This window comes from Aquarana catesbeiana, linkage group LG09 (genome assembly GCF_042186555.1).
Source record: "Aquarana catesbeiana isolate 2022-GZ linkage group LG09, ASM4218655v1, whole genome shotgun sequence".
NCBI classification, from domain to species: Eukaryota; Metazoa; Chordata; class Amphibia; order Anura; family Ranidae; genus Aquarana; species Aquarana catesbeiana.
In genome coordinates, this window is record NC_133332.1 from 90,754,502 (window position 1) to 90,772,194 (window position 17,693).

At 44.2% G+C, this 17,693-nt stretch overlaps 1 protein-coding gene across 1 annotated transcript in view; it reads right to left on the reverse strand.

Moving 5' to 3' along the window:
• ABHD16A (abhydrolase domain containing 16A, phospholipase) overlaps window positions 1-17,693 on the reverse strand; it is a 72,221-nt gene that overhangs the window by 24,087 nt on the left and 30,441 nt on the right. Inside the window, exons 7-12 of the mRNA XM_073598968.1 lie at window positions 17,300-17,422; window positions 17,032-17,146; window positions 16,802-16,903; window positions 11,238-11,301; window positions 10,699-10,748; window positions 1,158-1,281 (exon numbers count right to left, since the gene is read on the reverse strand). Coding sequence (XP_073455069.1) covers window positions 1,158-1,281; window positions 10,699-10,748; window positions 11,238-11,301; window positions 16,802-16,903; window positions 17,032-17,146; window positions 17,300-17,422 — 578 coding nt within the window. The remainder of the gene's footprint in view (window positions 1-1,157; window positions 1,282-10,698; window positions 10,749-11,237; window positions 11,302-16,801; window positions 16,904-17,031; window positions 17,147-17,299; window positions 17,423-17,693) is intronic.

Below are 17,693 nucleotides of genomic sequence, written 5' to 3' on the forward strand. Positions count from 1 at the left end.
CTTCAGTCATCTGCTAGAAAGCTGAACATGAAGAGGAACTTCATCTTTCAGCATGACAACGACCCAAAGCAAACATCCAACTCAAAGGAATGGCTTCACCAGAAGAAGATTACAAAGGTTTTGAAATGACCCAGCCAGAGCCCAGACCTGAATCCGATTGAAAATCTGTGGGGTGATCTGAAGAGGGTTTGCACAGAAGATGCCCTCGCAATCTGACAGATTTGGAGTGTTTTTGCAAAGAAGAGTGGGCAAATATTGCCAAGTCAAGATGTGCCATGCTGATAGACTCATACCCAAAAAGACTGAGTGCTGTAATAAAATCAAAAGGTGCTTCAACAAAGTATTAGTTTAAGGGTGTGCACACCTATGCAACCACATTATTTTATTTTTACTTCCCTCCACCTAAAAGATTTCAGTTTGTTTTTCATCTGAGTTGTACAGTTTATAGGTCACATTAAAAAGGTGGAAAAAGTTCTGAAATTATTTTTTTTATCTTGGTCTCATTTTTTTACATCAGAGAAACCTGACATTTTAACAGGGGTGTGTAGACTTTTTATATCCACTGTATACTTTTTAGAGATTTTACAGATTAGCCACTTAGGGGAAACTTCTGTGGCACAGGGCAATTGCTCTCATAACTGATGAAACTTTCAGCCAAACGGCAACTCTATTGCTTTCAGTGAGTCATATGAATTGGCAAGGCATCCATGAATTCACAGCGAAGCATTGCAAACCTGGAAACAGTGCCTGCATATATGTAATAAGGAAATATGGCCACCCTCCATGTATTTAAATCATCACAACTATAAAAAAGTGACAAGGTTTTAAAGGCATTAAGACACTGACAACATTATCTAAAAACATCATAAAAAAGACATTGCATTCAGTTAAAATCTTTCCTCTGCCACATGTTAATGTTTTCTAAAGCAAAGTGTTGTTTCCTAAAGCAGGTATTAAGATTTATATGTTCATATTGTAACAAAACAAGAATTTAAGTGACTGGTTGCTAAGAAAATCACATTTCCTGCCATACTGTCTCCTGCCTTCAGACCAGTCTTATCCTCTTTACCATTGCCCCCCCCCCCCCACCCCCTCCTGTAAAACTCCTTTTTTTTCTAATTTATTCACAAAGTCCGGTAGCCCCAGTCCCCTCACACCTGTGAAGCCGCCGATAGACCAGGCATAAACAGTGATGTCTTGCATTTTGAAGCCGAGTCGATACAAAGCATACTGGATAACAACGTCCATTGCGTTAGCTTCGTTCTGAGGAAAAGGGACACCCTGCAGAAGAAAGAAGATCTCTGGTAAAAGCATTTAGATGAGATTATATAGAGATATGTATATATATATATATATATATATATATATATATATATATATACACATACACATACACACTTTTTGCAAGCCATTGCCAATTCATACTGTTCTCTGGTCTGAATAAACCAACGTTTTGCTTTACCATGTGCTTTATCAGAGTGACTGCTACATGAGAGGGATTGCCCTTATTATCACCACCTGAGCAATCTCAGGTTTGGAATGTGCAAAGGAGTACTGTCCGCACCTCTGTATAAAGAAACCTTAAAGTAGAACTATAGGCAAAACTCCCCCCCACCTATTTTGAATAGAGTAAGGGGGGGGGGGGGGGTTATAACCCCTGTAAGATTTATTTTTGCCATCTGTGTTCCATTGGGGGGGGGGGGTTCCCTTCACGTTCTGTCCAACAGCAATAAAAACTGCCAGGGATTCTAAGCCATCTCCACTCTATCCAAAACTCAAAATAAAAAAATGTGAATTTATGTTTTTTTTTTTTTTTTTTGGAGCTTGTAACTCAAACTGGCGGCCCTCCAGCTGTTGAAAAACTACAAGTCCCATCGTGCTTCTGCCTGTGGGAGTCATGCTTGTAACTGTCAGCCTTGCAATGCCTCATGGGACTTATAGTTTTGCTCTTGCTGATGTTTGTGGTGATACCTCACGTGTGGTGTGGTCGCTGTTTACATACTGTATGTGTGCAGGTACAGGGAGACTGGGGCGCTTTAATTTTTTATCTTATTTTATGTAATTTTGTTATTTTTACATGGTCTCTAAATTTTATTTTTATATCAACTTTATTGCTATCACAAGGGATGAACAACATCCCTTGAGATAGCATCTCTTTATTGTGAGATCTGGAGTCTATTAGACCCCAGATCTCTCCTCTGCCCTTAAAAGCATCAGATCAAACCAAGAATGAAACCAGAACTAACTACATACTCTTAGTTTCCGGTTTCTTAGACCATATCGCTCTAAAGTCAGCTGGCGGGATGGGAGAGCCCAGGAAGGCAGCGGAAAATCTTAACGGTATTTCTATGAGTCTTTCAGGACAGCACCTGGAGAGAGCAAAGCTCCACCCATTTTCCCAGGAAACACTGCAGTCAGTTTCTTTATAGACTGGTCACTTTCACCATGGTCTCAGTTGTTTATAGAGTACCTCCAGCCATGCTGAATTAGATAAGCAGAATATAGCAATAACACCAGATTTTATAACACAATTAGGGCGGATCATCGGCTCTGTCCTGAAAGACTCGTAGAAATACCGTTACCGGTAAGTCTAACTAAAGTTTTCTCACCTCGTCTTTCAGGACAGCATCTGGAGATAGAGTACTTACTCTAGGGTGGGACCACCACCTGCAGGACTTTCCTGTCAAACGGTTGCTCAGACACTGAGAGCAAGTCCAACCTGCAGTGGCGGGTAAAGGTGGAAAAACTTGTCCATGTAGCCGCCTCACAAATCCGTCCCGGTGAAGCCCCTGCTCGTTCTGCCCAGGGCATTGCTATTGCCCGGGTTGAATGGGCCACTACCCCTGCGGGAGGATCTACCCCTGAAGCTTTGTAGGCTTCATTGATGGCAATTCGCAGCCATCTTCCTATGGTGTTTTTAGAAGCACTGTACCCTTTACGCGGGCCTGAGAACAATATAAACAATGAATTTGATCTAAATTCTCTTGTGACTTCGAGATGCAGTATACATCTTCTTACATCCAGGCTATGGAAAGCTCTTTCCTTAGTGAAAGATGGTGTAGGGCAAAAAAGGTTGGGAGAACTTTTTCCTGCGACCTATGAAATACTGTTGAAACCTTTGGTAGAAAACCCGGGTCAGTTCTTAGCACTACAAGAAAAAAATGGGAAGATCCCAAAAGATATTCTTCAAAGAGGATAAACCAGATGAAACTAAATGTCTTTATTGAATATCCACAAATTAACACTTAGTAAATTGGATTATTATTATTATATACACCCACCTCCAACACATATGTTAAAATGAAGACTTAGGTCTTAATGGGACACAGGTGGCCACCACAACCAATTCATACACAACTCAGTATGAGTGTGAGTTGTGTATGAAATCGGTTGTGGTGGCCACCTGTGTCCTATTAAGACCTAGGTCTTAATTTTAACATATGTGTTAGAGGTGGGTGTATATAATAATATTATTCCAATTTACTAAGTGTTAATTTGTGGATATTCAATAAAGATATTTAGTTTCATCCGGTTTATTCTCTTTGAAGAATATCTTTTGGGATCTTCCCGTTTTTTTTTCTTGTATGCCTATATATTGAGAGGATTACCACCCCGGGGGGTCTAGCTGACTGTGCTAAATACCTACGGCTGACGGTGTAAACAGATTGCAGTATTGGGTAGGCGTTTTTCTTAGGCCAATTTATATTCCCATTGAATCTGAACTAAATTGGATGAGCCATAGGGTTTCCTTCATTTTGTTTTTGTTACAGTTCTTAGCACTACCCGGTCTAGAAAAAAATGGTTCAATGATAGACAGGGCTTGCAGTTCGCTCACCCTCCTAGCTGACGTAAACTGCCACTAAAAGTGCTAATTCGAGTGCCCAAAATTTGATTGTCATTTTCTCCGGAGGTTCAAAGTGTTTTTACGTCAAACCCTGTAATACCACCAATAAGTCCCATTTCAGAAAAAAACTTAAAAGGTACTGGCCTAGCTCTTGCCTTAAATAAAAAAAAAAAAAAAAAACTTATAATAAGCGGATCCTGAGATGACTGTCTTTCCAGGAATACCGATAGAGCAGCCACTTGGACCTTTAAAGTACTAGCCGCCAACCACTTCTCCATTCCCTCATGGAGGCATTCTAGAACCAAAATAACTTCCTGTGGCGAAAAAAACTTTAGTCGCACACCAGGAAATGAAACGTTTCCATGTTTTAAAGTAAATTGCCCCAGTGACTTTTTTTAGCTATTTAATAGGGTTGAGACTAGTTTATTAGACAAGCCCTTTCTTTTTAGGATCTGCTCCTTAGTAACCAGGCTGTCAATCTGAGATGCTCCATATTGGGATGTTGAAGGGGCCCCTCAGTTAGAAAGTCTCTTCGTAATGGAAGAAACCAGTGGGGCTTCACTGCCATCTTCTGTACAGTTGAAAACCATGTCCTGTGGGGCCAAAATGGAGCCACTAAAATCATGCTTGTAGCCTCCCTTTGCAGTTTGAGTACCAACGGGATCATCTGGAAAGGGAGAAAGGCGTAGCACAAGCGTAAGGTCCATGGTTGCGCTAGCACGTCCAGTCCGTCCGCTTGATCTTGTCTGTTCAGGGAGAAATAAACCTTCACCTTTGCGTTGGCCTGGGATGCGAACAGATCGATCTGGGGGGCTCCCCATTTTTGTATTAGCATCTGGAATACTTCTGAATTCAGACTCCACTCTGATTCCAGTATTCTTTCCCTGCTTAGAAAATCTGCTACTAGATTCAAATCTCCATTTAGGTGTACCGCAGTCAGGGATGCTAGGCTGCCTTCTGCCAAGGACAGAATCTAAAGGGCTGAGGACAGCAACACTCTGCTTTACGTGCCTCCCTGTTTTGTTATGAAGGCCACTACTGTGGCCTACATAAGAACATCCTTTCTTTCCCGATGGGCGCCCCAACCCCAAAAGCTTGCGTCTGTTGTCAACCTCCTTTCTATAGGAAATGTCCAAAGTAGGCCCTTGTCCAAGTTTGACTGTCTCCTTCACCACCACAGCTTTCTCTGAACCTGAGGGGGCATCTTGGTCAACTTCTCCAGAGACTCCCCATGGGACCAATCCCTCAGAATTTCCTGCTGGAGAGCTCTTGCATGGAGACGTGCCCATTGCACTGCTGGTATTGATACTGTGAGGAGTCCTAGTACTGACATGGCTGCCCTGATTGAGATTGGCAGATTTGTTTGTTTTTTTTTTTTACTGCATTTTGGACTCTCTATTTTTTCCTTTGGGAGAAAAATTCTTTCCTGCATGGAATTGATGGTATACCCCAGAAACCATATTGTTTGAGACTGGATCAAGTTTGATTTCTCTTTGTTTATGATCCAGCCGAGACTCTCCAAGTGTCTTTGTCTCTTTCAGATCCTTCTCCAACAAATCCCCTGCTTTGGCAATTAGCAGGAGGTCGTCCAGTTATGGTAAAATCGATATTCCCTTTAATCTGAGGGGTGCTAAGGCTTCTGCTATAACTTTTGTGAATATCCTTGGAGAGGAAGACAGCCCTAAAGGAAGGTCTCTGAACTGTAGATGTGAGATTGACCCTCCCATCTTGACCGTTAACCGAAGGTATTTCTGTAATGCTGATGCTATAGGCACGTGAAGGTACACATCCCTCAGATCTATAGACGCCAAAAAACAGCCTAGCGTCAGAAGACTCTTTACTGAAAAAATTGTGTCCATCCTGAACCTCTTGCATCAGATGGATTTGTTTAATATTTTCAGGTTCAAAATTAATCAGAATTTCCCTGATGGTTTCCTTACTAGGAATACGTGCGAATAGCACCCTCGTCCTTCCTCTTCAGGGGGAGACAGTTATGATCATTTTCTGTTGAATGATTTCTTGCAGGAGAGATGACATTGCTAGAAATTTTTCTAGGTCTCGGGGAGCCTGGGTTATGTAAAACCGACTTGGTGGGGACTGAGAGAGCTCCAATCTGTAGCCCTCTGATATTGTTTTGGAGGACAAACGGACTGGTTGTTGTCTTCCACTGTGGGAAAAAAGCTTGCAGCCTTCCTCCCACAGTCGGAGGACTGTCACAGATTTTTTTGTGGTTTGGCCAGGAGGTCGGAATACTACCCTGACTTGCCCCTCCCTCTTTGGGACCTTCAGGGTCTTTTGTAACCTGTCTCCTTCGTGTCCTGGGCTTGCCAAAAAGTATGAAAATGTTTCTTGCCCTGAGGGATCACCTTCTTTTTTACTGGTAAGGCCTTCTTTTTATCTGCCGTCCTATCCAGCGCTTGTTTCAAGATCAGGGCCAAACACTAAATTCCCGTCGAAAGGAAGACCACATAAACTTTGCCTTTGAGGCCGTATCCCCTGACCATGTTGAGTTTACCAGGGCCGAGGATCTTGCAGACATTTTTAAAGATTCAGCAGAGGCATCTGACATGTACCCTATCGCTTTCTGTAGTACTGGCAGTGTGTCTAACAGAAGAAGTTCCTGCTTCAATATGGGTTTAAAACTGTTCAAGCCAATGCTCTAGGTTCCTGGCCACCACAGTTGACGACATAGCTGGTTTTAAATTGGCTAAGGTTGAATCCCAGGCTTTTTTCAATAAAGAATCTGCCCTTTTATCCATGGTGTCTTTAAGGACGCCCATATCCTCAAAAGCCAGGTCTGTGTTCCTTGACACCTGTGAAAAAGCTGCATTAAGCTTTGGTTTCTTATTCCATACTTGAGCGCTATCCTCGAAAGGAAATCTCAGTTTGAGAGATTTAGAGAAGAAAGGGGCCCTTTCTGGGCCTTCCACTCTCTTCACAGTTTCAGATAGAAATGTATGCACTGGGAATACCCAATGTTTCACTTCCCCCATGCCCTGGAACATTTTATCATGTAAAGACAACTGGGCTTTGTCCTCTTTAATGTTTAGTAGTATTGATAGTCTTTATTAGATCATCCACCTCTTCTAAAGATAATCTATAGCATGAAGAAGCCTCTTTCTCTTCACCCTCTTCTTCCTCAGAACTTGGGGAAACACTTCCCTGTTCGTCCTCTGGATCACTGACCCCTCTGGGTGCAGAAATACTTGGATGAGAACAGGATGGCAAGCTGCCGCTACTGTTAGGCTGTGCAGCCGGGTGTTTGTCCAGATAAGAACGGAACGTCTCACATGTCCGCAAGTTCTTTCCGGAAGGAGCGTAATAGTTCTCCTGGTTGAGTAGCAGATGTAGCTGAGGAAGTCTCCTCCTTAACTAGATCTGCTATACAGGTCCTGCATAACACTTTGGTCCAAGACTCCCTAAGTTTTTAGCAAGACGGGCATTTCCTCTGAGGAGGAGGGGAGGAATGTTTGGCTTTTTCCTTGGCTTTTGTCTGAAATACACCAGAAGCCCACTCCATTAAAACACATATATCTAAACAATAAAACCAGATAAACAGTTAAAGCCCTTTAACCCCTAGAGAAAAAATAATCAGCTGACAAACAGAAGAGCTAACCCTTTAGCCCCTGTGTTTGTTGCCGCAGCTTTACAACTCTGTGACCCCCCCACTGAGTCACCATTCTAAAAACAAACACACTCTCCTTAGTGCTTGGTCCAAGGAGAATGATGTAGGCTTCCTTCCTTCCCCCCAGGGGAGTAAGAGACGGAAAACACAAGACCCCTAAAAGGAAAATATACAGGGACCTCTGCCCCGCTTACCTGGGGCTGACTGGTGTTAGTGGTTCCTGCACCTGCCACGGCCGCTTGTTCCTCTGGATCTATGCAGCCAAGGACCTAGTGGCGTCTTGCTGCTGTTTTATTTGATTTTCCCAGTCAGAAATGACACCAGTTTAAGGTGGTCTCCTCCCCCTGCATTCCAGTGGCCGGAACCGGAAGTTGTGTGTACCGTCGGAAGTCCCGCCCCCAGCTGGAAATGACACACTCGCCACCGGGAAAGCATGGAGGCTGAAAAACAGAGAAGACGCTGCTCTCACCACTGTGGAGCTCCTTGTCCCTCCTTCCAGACCGCAGCCGCCGGTTTGAAGAGAGCGGGGACCCCAAGCAGCCTGAACCCTCGCCGGGTATGAAGAGGAGACACCAGAGCACCCCCCTCCCGTAAGGGGGGATGCTGGGCTGGCCTGTATCACAACCTACACCACAGGTATGCACCATACTATCCCCACCTGGAGAAAGGTTTTTTTAGTTAAAAATAAAGTATCCTGGATTATGGCCCAGGAAAAGATGGTAAGCACACTACTAGATACTACAGAGAAATATGAAGCCATCTGGGAACCCTGAACACAATATCTACAGATGGCACTCACCCCCTGATCTGGTTTATATAGACACGGGGTGGTGTGGGACTGTTCAGGTCACTACTTCTTCTTTCCTATCTTCTCTTTTCCTTTTCCCTTTTACTTCTCACTCTTGAGCAGGTGTTACTACATCCCTGACCTTGGGATTCCTCCATGGGAACACGGACAATTCTCATGGTCGTCTCCGATTGCTGGGGTACCTACTAAAAATAATCAAGAAAGGTACAAGGAAATAGAATCCTTAGGATACCTCCCGTGAAAGCTTCCACTACTACACGATTCCTTTGAGGATCTGATACAGGTATCACACATTAATAATTAACATGTTATTCTTCTCTCCTGTCTATAACTTTTTCAATGTCTTCCATTGAATTTGTTTGACTTGGTACTCCAAGAACTTAGTTCATCGCCATAATGTTCTCGTGACCCATTATAAGGCAACTTTTACTGTTGATTTGCTTATACTGTAGAATAAGATCTCTCTTAGGAATCTTCCTTAGGTTCCAATGCTACTAACACATGTGATTCATTTTGGGAGCCCTTGGAGGCCCTTCGCTTCTTGACACAGATTGATCCCAGAAGGGGTGTAGTGGGGGGGCTCAGCTACCTCCTCACTAAGGATGAGCTCAGGCACGTTTGCAAACAGCACGTGCAGAGCCCGCCAGGAAGTCGGCACTGGGAGCACTAATCACAAGCAGTGAGACATTTCCCGATCTCTGCAGCCGTGCATCGGGACAATGTCTTACTGCTTGTGATTAGCGCTCCCCAGTGCCGACTTCCTGGCGGGCTCTGCACCTGCTGTTTGCAAATGCGCCTGAGCTCATCCTTACTCTTCACCCATTGATATGATATGGCAAGCAGAGATACCTGGTAGTTATATCTATAATGGTTCCGGTGCACTCATGTATGACCCTTTGTTACGGACTATTTGTTAACATGTATTTCTGTTTACACCGACTTCATTTTCCCTATGTGAAATATTCAATAAAAATGTATTGAAAAGTAGACCCCTTTCACCCTGAAGCGCTGCAAAAACTGCAGATAAAACACCGGTCGTTTTTGCGGCGCTTTTGAGGCTCTAGCGATGCGATTTTTTAAGGTCACGTGACAACAAGACCTTAAAAAAAAAAAAAAAAGCCGTTTTGCAGCGCTTTGGAAGCACTGCCCATTCATTTTAATGGGCAGGGGTGTTTTTGAGGCGTCTTTTAAAGCGCTCCAAACATGCCCCAAAGATGCTGCTTGCAGGACTTTTTTCACTGCCCCAGTTTGAAAGCCTCCCTTGAAATAAGTGGGAGGCAGTTTTCAGGCGCTATTTTAGCGCAAAAGCGCCTGAAAACTGCTTTAGTGTGAAAGGGGTCTTAAGTGGTTAATGTAGCCCTGCATTTATTTATTTATCATAAAATGTGTTTTATGTATTTTAACCGCAACCCGTGCAAGTACCTGAATTCGACACTTGGTCTCAGCTCTTTGGCTCCTTTTCATTGTGCTGGCACAATGAGATGGCAATCAGCTGTGTTCACTGCTCATATACCAACGAGGAACATGGTGGTAGAAGATAGCAGAGTGACAGACATGAGCTTAAGAGTCTGCTGCCTCACTTTTCACAGTGTAGTTACAGTCTGGTTGAAGTTACACGACCTGTAAATGTTACTTAACTGCAGCAGAGAAGAATCCGGTTTCCCGCCCTGCCAGACAGAGCTGTGCAGTAGAGTAGTGTGAATTGCAGGACTAGAAATGGTCAAATACCAATCCTTTGGCAGGTAAAACAGCTCCCTTATATGCATTGCATCTGTGTATTTAGCGGTTTGCCTGGAGTTCAGCTTAAGACACCGTTCACACTGGGGCCGCCCGAGCGTTAGCGGTAAGGCGCTACTCATTTTAGCGGCTCTTTACGGCCGCTAGCAGGGGCGCTTTTAACCCCCGCTAGCAGCCGAAGGGGTTATAAACGCTCATGTTTCGGCGTTTCTGAATCGCTTTTCAGGCGCTGTCTATTCATTGTAATGGGCAGGGGGGTTTTGGGAGCGCTGTATACAGTGCTCCCAAACCACCCCAAAGATGCTGCTTGCAGGACTTTTTCTAATGTTCCGCAAGCACACCGCCCAAGCTTGAAAGCACTTGGACTTTCACATTCGGGCAGCATGGGAGGCAGTTTTTAGGCACTTTATAGGTGCCATTTCTAGCGCTAAAACTGCCTCAGTGTGAAAGGGGTCTTAAGCACACAAACACAGTGTCCAGAATGCCCTCAGTACTCCATATTGCAAGGAAGCAACATTTGAAATTTTGGCAGTTACAGAAAATCAGAGTTCTGATAACTACAAGCTCTTTTCGAATCGAAATACCCAAGGAGCATGCCTCTTACACGCAGCGCACCTGGAAGTGGGTTGAACTAGTGTGGATCAGAAATATAGAACCCTTGCCTTAGCCTAGATTACAACTTACCGTACTGCCCGCAAATCCAGGATGATTCCAACCGAGGACAGAATAACCAGCTGAAAGAAGAGAAAAAATTAAAAATTCCATACATTTCAACCTAAAGGGTTACTTTCCTGTGGATTGCCTTCTATAATAGCATAATTACATTGCATATACTTTGAGTCATTAACCCTTTCCTGCCTGCAATCTGCATATATTCACCATTCCCAAAAAAGAGGCCCCATGCTTGGGATATAAAAATAAACGTCTTTGCTTTGACAGTTTCCAGCCGACACATTAAAGGGGCTGATGGCTCTCTATCCCAGGAGTCACTGACAGATCTAGTCTCCAATCAGAATGTTTTCAAATCATTTGATCACTAGGTCAACTATGACATAGTTATCATCATGCATACTGAAGCGGACATTGACAAAATATATTCAGCTTGCAGATAGTACGGTGTATACAGCAGGTCTGAACTGCATGTACTCTCCTTCAGGAAAAACAGTCAAGTTTTAAACATAAAACACAACAGAATATTGGATGGATATAAAACGCTCTCTAACCTTCCAGCGGAGTGGAGACACAGCCAACCTCGTAGAAGCCAGCATTTCCTTCACAGCAGATAACCTATCCGTTGGAAGAAAGAAAAAGGTTAAATTGTTTTTCATGAGGATCAAGAATTTACATGTCATTTTTGGAAAGCCAATATTGCTGAAATCAGGAATACATTAGGATGCATTAGAACACATTGCTGTACTATAATATCTGCTGTCCTGATCCAGCGTAAAAGATGGTGAAATGTGGGCTTAAAGCAAACTGGTCACAATAGCTACCTGCACAAACCAATATATGGCAACTTAAAAGCTAGAAGGTCTAAGCACAATTACATGTTTCAGATTTCTAAGTCTTCAGTGAACCCAGGGTAGGTTCATCTATGTGTGCAGGGTGTTCACTGCACATGGGCCCCCCACTGTGACCCACACTGCACACATGGATGGTCCCCCGGTTCACAGCCAGGGATGATCAGTGCGGCGGGAGGGACAGCTGTGAGCACCAATTTCTCTGTATAGCTTTTGAGCTAGAAGGAGCTTCTCCTCCTCTCCCTCCCGCTGCTGTCAGCTGAAAAGTTATACAGGGAAATCGGTGCTCACAGCTGTCCCTCCTGCAGCACCAATCCCCGGCTGTTCCCTGTGTCCTCCTCCGCCCCCCCCTGTTCTCCAAGGCCAAATCTCCTCTCCCGCCAGCTGCTGGGGGGGGGGGGGGGGGGGGGGGGTTGTCAGGATCGAGAGCGAAGGAGGGGATTGGCAGACATGTCATTTACCGCCCTCTTCCTTTTCTCAATTTGACACAGTGAGCGATCGCTACCGATTGCTCCTGTGTCCTGTAATAACTGAACAGAGTAAACAGTGTGTTACTCTTTACTTATGAATGGAGAGGATCCTCCGTTTCCTGTCCATTCATTTTCAATGCTGAGAAAGGGATTGGGGAACCTCTGTCCACAGTCCCTTTCTCTGTCTCAAAGGGTGTCAGGGGTCTGACCCCCGATATCTCACCAAAGCCCCCCAACAGGGCTGGTAAAAAAAAAAAAAATTATTAATATATATATATATATATATATATATATATATATATATATATATATATATATATATATATATATATATATATATATATATATATATATATATATATATATATATATATTTGGGGGTTCCAAGTAATTTTCTAGCAAAAAAAAAAAAAAAAAGATTTTAACCGCTTGCCGACCGTCCGCCGCAGTTGTACTGCGGCAGAATGGCACAGGCAGGCAAATCACCGTTATCAGGAACCGATCAATCCCCAGGCCCAGGCCAATTAAATCTGGCCCGGACCTGGTGATCGCTCCTGCCAAATGATATCCTTCCTCTGTCTGTGTAACACTGACAGGGGAAGCAATGTCATCTCTCCACGTGTCTGTCTTTTCGTTCCAGACCAAGAGGAGAGAGCATCTAAAAAGGGAGTTGCACAACACTACACTGACACCAAGTCACGTAGGCACACAATTCACCCCCAGATCACCCCTCCCAGTTAACCCCTTCACCATCTGTCACTGTGTCACCCAGTACAGCAATCAGATTTTTTTTTTTGATCGCTGTACTGGTGTCATTAGTGACACTAATCAGTGTTAGGGTAATTAGTATTAGGCTCAGATAGGTATAGGGACCCCCCCTAACCACCCCCACAATAAAAGTTTAACCCCTTGATTACCCCGTCACCTGTGATCACAGTATAAGTGTCACGGATGACCCAGTTTAGCTAGATTTATTTTTATAGCGCCAGGGCACCCGCCGTATTTTAACCAATAAAGGTTTAACCCCCTGATCACCCGGCAGGTGATCAAAGTTAGGTTTTAGCATCAGATAGGGTCTGCATCGCCCCAGGCAGCTTCAGATTAGTGCCAGTACTGCTAACACCCACGCACGCACCATACGCATCCCTTAGTAGTATAGTGTCTGAACGGATCGATATCTGATCTGATCAGAACTATATTAGCGTCCCCAGCAGTTTAGGGTTCCCAAAAACGCAGTGTTAGCGGGATCAGCCCAGATACCTGCTAGCACCTGCATTTAGCCCCTCCGCCCAGCCAAGTGTAGTATCAATCGATCACTGTCACTTACAAAACACAACACACATAACTGCAGCATTCGCAGAGTCAGGCCTGATCCCTGCGAACGCTAACAGTTTTATTGTTAGTGTATGAATCAGTCGCCAACAGTCAGGAGCTTTTTTACCCGTGAGTCTCACTACTGTACCAGTAAATTTAGAGACCAAAAAGGGCAAATCGAAGGTACACTAGTGAAGAGGCCTACACGTTTCTGAGCATGACAGATAGTGAAAAGGAAGTCACTCATCTGTCAGATTCAAGATCAGAATACGATCCTGTAGACAGCAGCGGTACCCTGACAGATAGCTCTGATAACGGAGTTGTGGTCCTTGCCAAGGTCAGGCGTACCAGACCCCGATCTTCTGCTGTCGTTGAGGTGCAAGAACCGCAGGTCCCTGGTATGGAGCCGATAACTACTAGCGCTGCTATTCCTTCTGGTGAACTGGCAAGCACTAGCGGCCTAGTACACCCTGGTCATACATCCAGCACTGCAGTAACACTTGGTGACGTGGCGAGTCCCATAAGTGCAGTTCAAGCTGGCGAGGTGGCAAGCACGAGTAGTGTCCCACTGCCACCAAGAAGACAGACAGGCCCGTCAAGCCCATAGTGCCCTTCCTGCTGCATTCACTAATCCTAATTGGGAACCCACCACTTGTGCAGCACCTGTACTTCCCCCATTCACTGGCCAACCCAGAATTCAGGTGGAAACAGTTGATTTTACGTCACTTGATTTTTATTCGCAGTTTTTCACTGAAGAGCTCTATAGATCTATTGTGGACCAAAGCAATTTATATGCTGGTCAATTCACTGCCGGTAATCCCCAGCTGACCCTTGCCAGAGATTGGAGGCCAATCACGGTCTCCAAATTTAAGACCTTCCTGGGTCTATCCCTCCTCATGGGCATAACTAAAAAGAGTGAGTTGCGGTCATATTGGTCCACTGACCCAATTCACCATATGCCCGTGTTCTCTGCCTCCATGACCAGGATACCTTTCGAGCAGATCTTGCGGTTCGTGCAGTTCAGTGACAATGAACTCTGTCGTCCTCGGAGTGACCCTTAATTTGATCGGCTCTACAAAATTCAGCCCCTCGTAAACCACTTCAACCAACGTTTTGCAGACTTGTTTACTCCCCATCAAATTGTCTGCGTTGACGAGTCCCTGATTAGGTTTTCTGGCCGCTTGTCTATCAAACAGTACCTTCCCAGCAAGCGTGCCAGATACGCGGTCAAGATGTATAAGCTCTGTGACAGGGCCACAGGCTATACATGTAGCACAAGCGTTTTCCCCGCACCAGGTTGTATCCAAACCAGGTATAAACTGAATGTTGCTCTCCAGAGTTGAAAAGCCCCAGGTGCTGGCTAATGCTAATCCATGTTGTGAGGAAAGAAAAAAGTCCGGACAGCCGCACACCAGGAGAATATAATCCAACGAAATTTCTTTATTGTAAAATCAGGAACAAATCATGTACAAAGCACCATGGATAGAATGTACAGATAATCAGCGAACACGTTTCACGCTCTGCGGAGCGCTTACTCATGTGCTATGAGTAAGCGCTCCGCAGAACGTGAAACGCGTTAGCTGATTATCTGTACATTCTATCCATGGTGCTTTGTACATGATTTGTTCCTGATTTTACAATAAAGAAATTTCGTTGGATTATATTCTCCTGATGTCCGGCTGTCCGGACTTTTTTCTTTCCTCACAACAAGGCTATACATGTAGTTTTATGGTTTACGAGGGAAGAGATAGTCACATAGAGCCGACAAACTGCCCTGACTACATAGGGAGCGCTGGTAAGATTGTGTGGGACTTGGTGTCACCCTTATTCGGAAAGGGGTACCACTTGTATGTGGACGATTATTACACAAGCGTGCTAATTTTTAGTCACTTGTTTGATCATCAAATTGGCGCATGTGGCACCATGCGATCTAATCACCGGGGCTTTCCCCAGCGGCTTGTAGATTCCCGTCTTAGGCTGGGGAGAGAGCCTGCTTGAGATGTAATAATTTGCTCGCTGTGAAGTGAAGGGATAACAAGAATGTTTTCGTTCTTTCTTCCCTTCATGCATACACAACAGTCCAAATTACAACGGTGACTGGTGTTGTGGAGAAACCCCTCTGTGTCCACGAATATAGCATCAATATGGAAGGGGTGGACCTCAATGACCAGTTGTTGGCGCCATACCCAATTGCCCGTAAGGCCAGACGCTGGTATAAAAAAAAAAAAGTGTCTGTATACTTATTTCAATTGGCTTTGCTGAATGCTCATGTGCTATACAGAGCTTCAGGACGAACTGGATCCTTCCTTAAAAATTCAAATGTTTATAAAATCGCTATTTTCACAAAAAAAAAAAAAAAAAAAAAAATTACATAAGGTATACTAAAGTGTGCCCAAAAGCTGACCCATCCCTCAGCTCCCGGGTGGAGGTGCCCGAATCTTCAGTAAGGGAGTCAGTAAGTGAAGCAGCCCGGTTCCCTACTGCACATGAGCGAGTCGCGCTGTGCGTTCTGATATATATATATATATTTATTATTGGTGGTTGTGGAGGGGGGGGGGTAATCAGAGCAGGCAGGGAAGGGAGAGTTAGAGTGGGGGCATTTTAGATGTCACAGCATAGGTGGGAGGAGGGGCGGTAGGGGCGGAAGAGAAACAGTGGCGGGAGGGGGGTCACGTTTTAGGTAAATTACTCTGATCAGTCGCTTGAAACTGATCAAAGCAATCAGTTTGTTCAGCAGCATCTGCTGAACAATTCTGCTATAGGTTCATGATCACTGAAGTGACCATGAGCTTATAGCAGAGGAGGAATGCAGGTCCGTACGGCGTACAGACCTGGCCAGCTTGAAGCAGAGCTGTAGATCAGTACGCTGTATGGAGCTGGCAGCGAAAGGGTTAAAGTAGATGTAAACTGTTTGTGTATCAAACAATTGTATTTTTTTTCAGTCTTTATTGCAACTGATCTGCTGCCTGTTTACAGCCAATTCTCGTCTACGTGCACTCCAACATTGACTGCATGGCATTTCTCAGAGCAGGTTTTTGTCATATCTCCTACATCTAAATATTTATATAAAAAATGCTTGAGCAATAACCATAATCTCTGAGTCAGTCATGCGAGTAGGCTTTATATAAAAAAAAGAAAAAAAAAAAAAAAAAAAAAAAAAAAACCATGAGATGACTTGTATTTGCTGGGTAAATACACTGTGCACTTTTCAAAGTGCAGTTGCACTCTCCAAGAGCAGTTGCTCCAGGGTTTAGTAAATGAACTAAAGCTCTGCTGGACTTTCATCATCAAAACATGTGCAAGCAAAAATGCATTTTTCTTTCTTTTTTTCCTAGCATGTGATTGGGTACTTTTTGCAAAAGTGAAGCTTTAACTCATTTACTAAGCTCTGGAGCGATTGCACTTGCAGGGCGTAACTGCACTTTGCAAAGTGCATATTCTATTTGCCTTTAGTAAATCAACCCCACTGTATGTTGCGCTTACCAGCTTTGATCCAGTGCTGTCCCCGGAGCTCCTGCGGTCCACAAATATGGTGTCTATTTCATTGCCATCACATGCCAGCAGCTTCGCTCGCTTCCCATAATACTGTGATCGGAAATATAGAACAAGATTTGCCTGAACTAGAGGTAGAGTATCAGTGGTAATACTGTTAAAGAGCCCATGGTGCAGAAAACACCAAAAGAATATACAGATATTACACATTACAGTCTCACCTCTTCCACCAAACGAGCCTGACCCTGTAATAACATGGGCATGAGAGCCTTCTGTAAGAGGTACACAGAGCCGGGGTATAGCATCCTTCGGCCGAATGAGTGAGCTACAATATAACTACAAAAAAACAGCAGCATTCAATTTCATTAGGTCAGCATAACATATATAAAAGTTATAAAACTAATGAAATAATAAGGGGGATGTGCAGCCCTGAAGCTTTAGAACTACTGACTGCAGCATTTTGCAGCAGAAGGATGACAAATCCATTACCTGGTTATCTGACATGGGAGCTTCTGCACCCTCTGTAAAATGCCGTCAGCAGCTCCACGTGTTCGAGGTTCTGGTTTCAGCAATGACACCCCACCTGATGACTTTTCTGTCTTCTCATCTGTACTGCAGAGACAGGGAGATGGACATGATAATCAATGCAAGTACAAAAGTCCTTAATTATTGTTAGAGAAATATCCCACTGGTGTGCAGACACTCAGGAGCAGGGAGAAGTGACGTGGATGTGACAATGTTTCAGGGGCAAGAACCCCTTTCTCAAGTCATATCCACCTGCTACATTAGGGGCACTTATGGCTGAAGCCACACTCTCTGAATTGCTGGGGGTTGGCCATGAGTACAGGCCAGCCAGAGGAATGAATGGCTCAACTGGAAATGT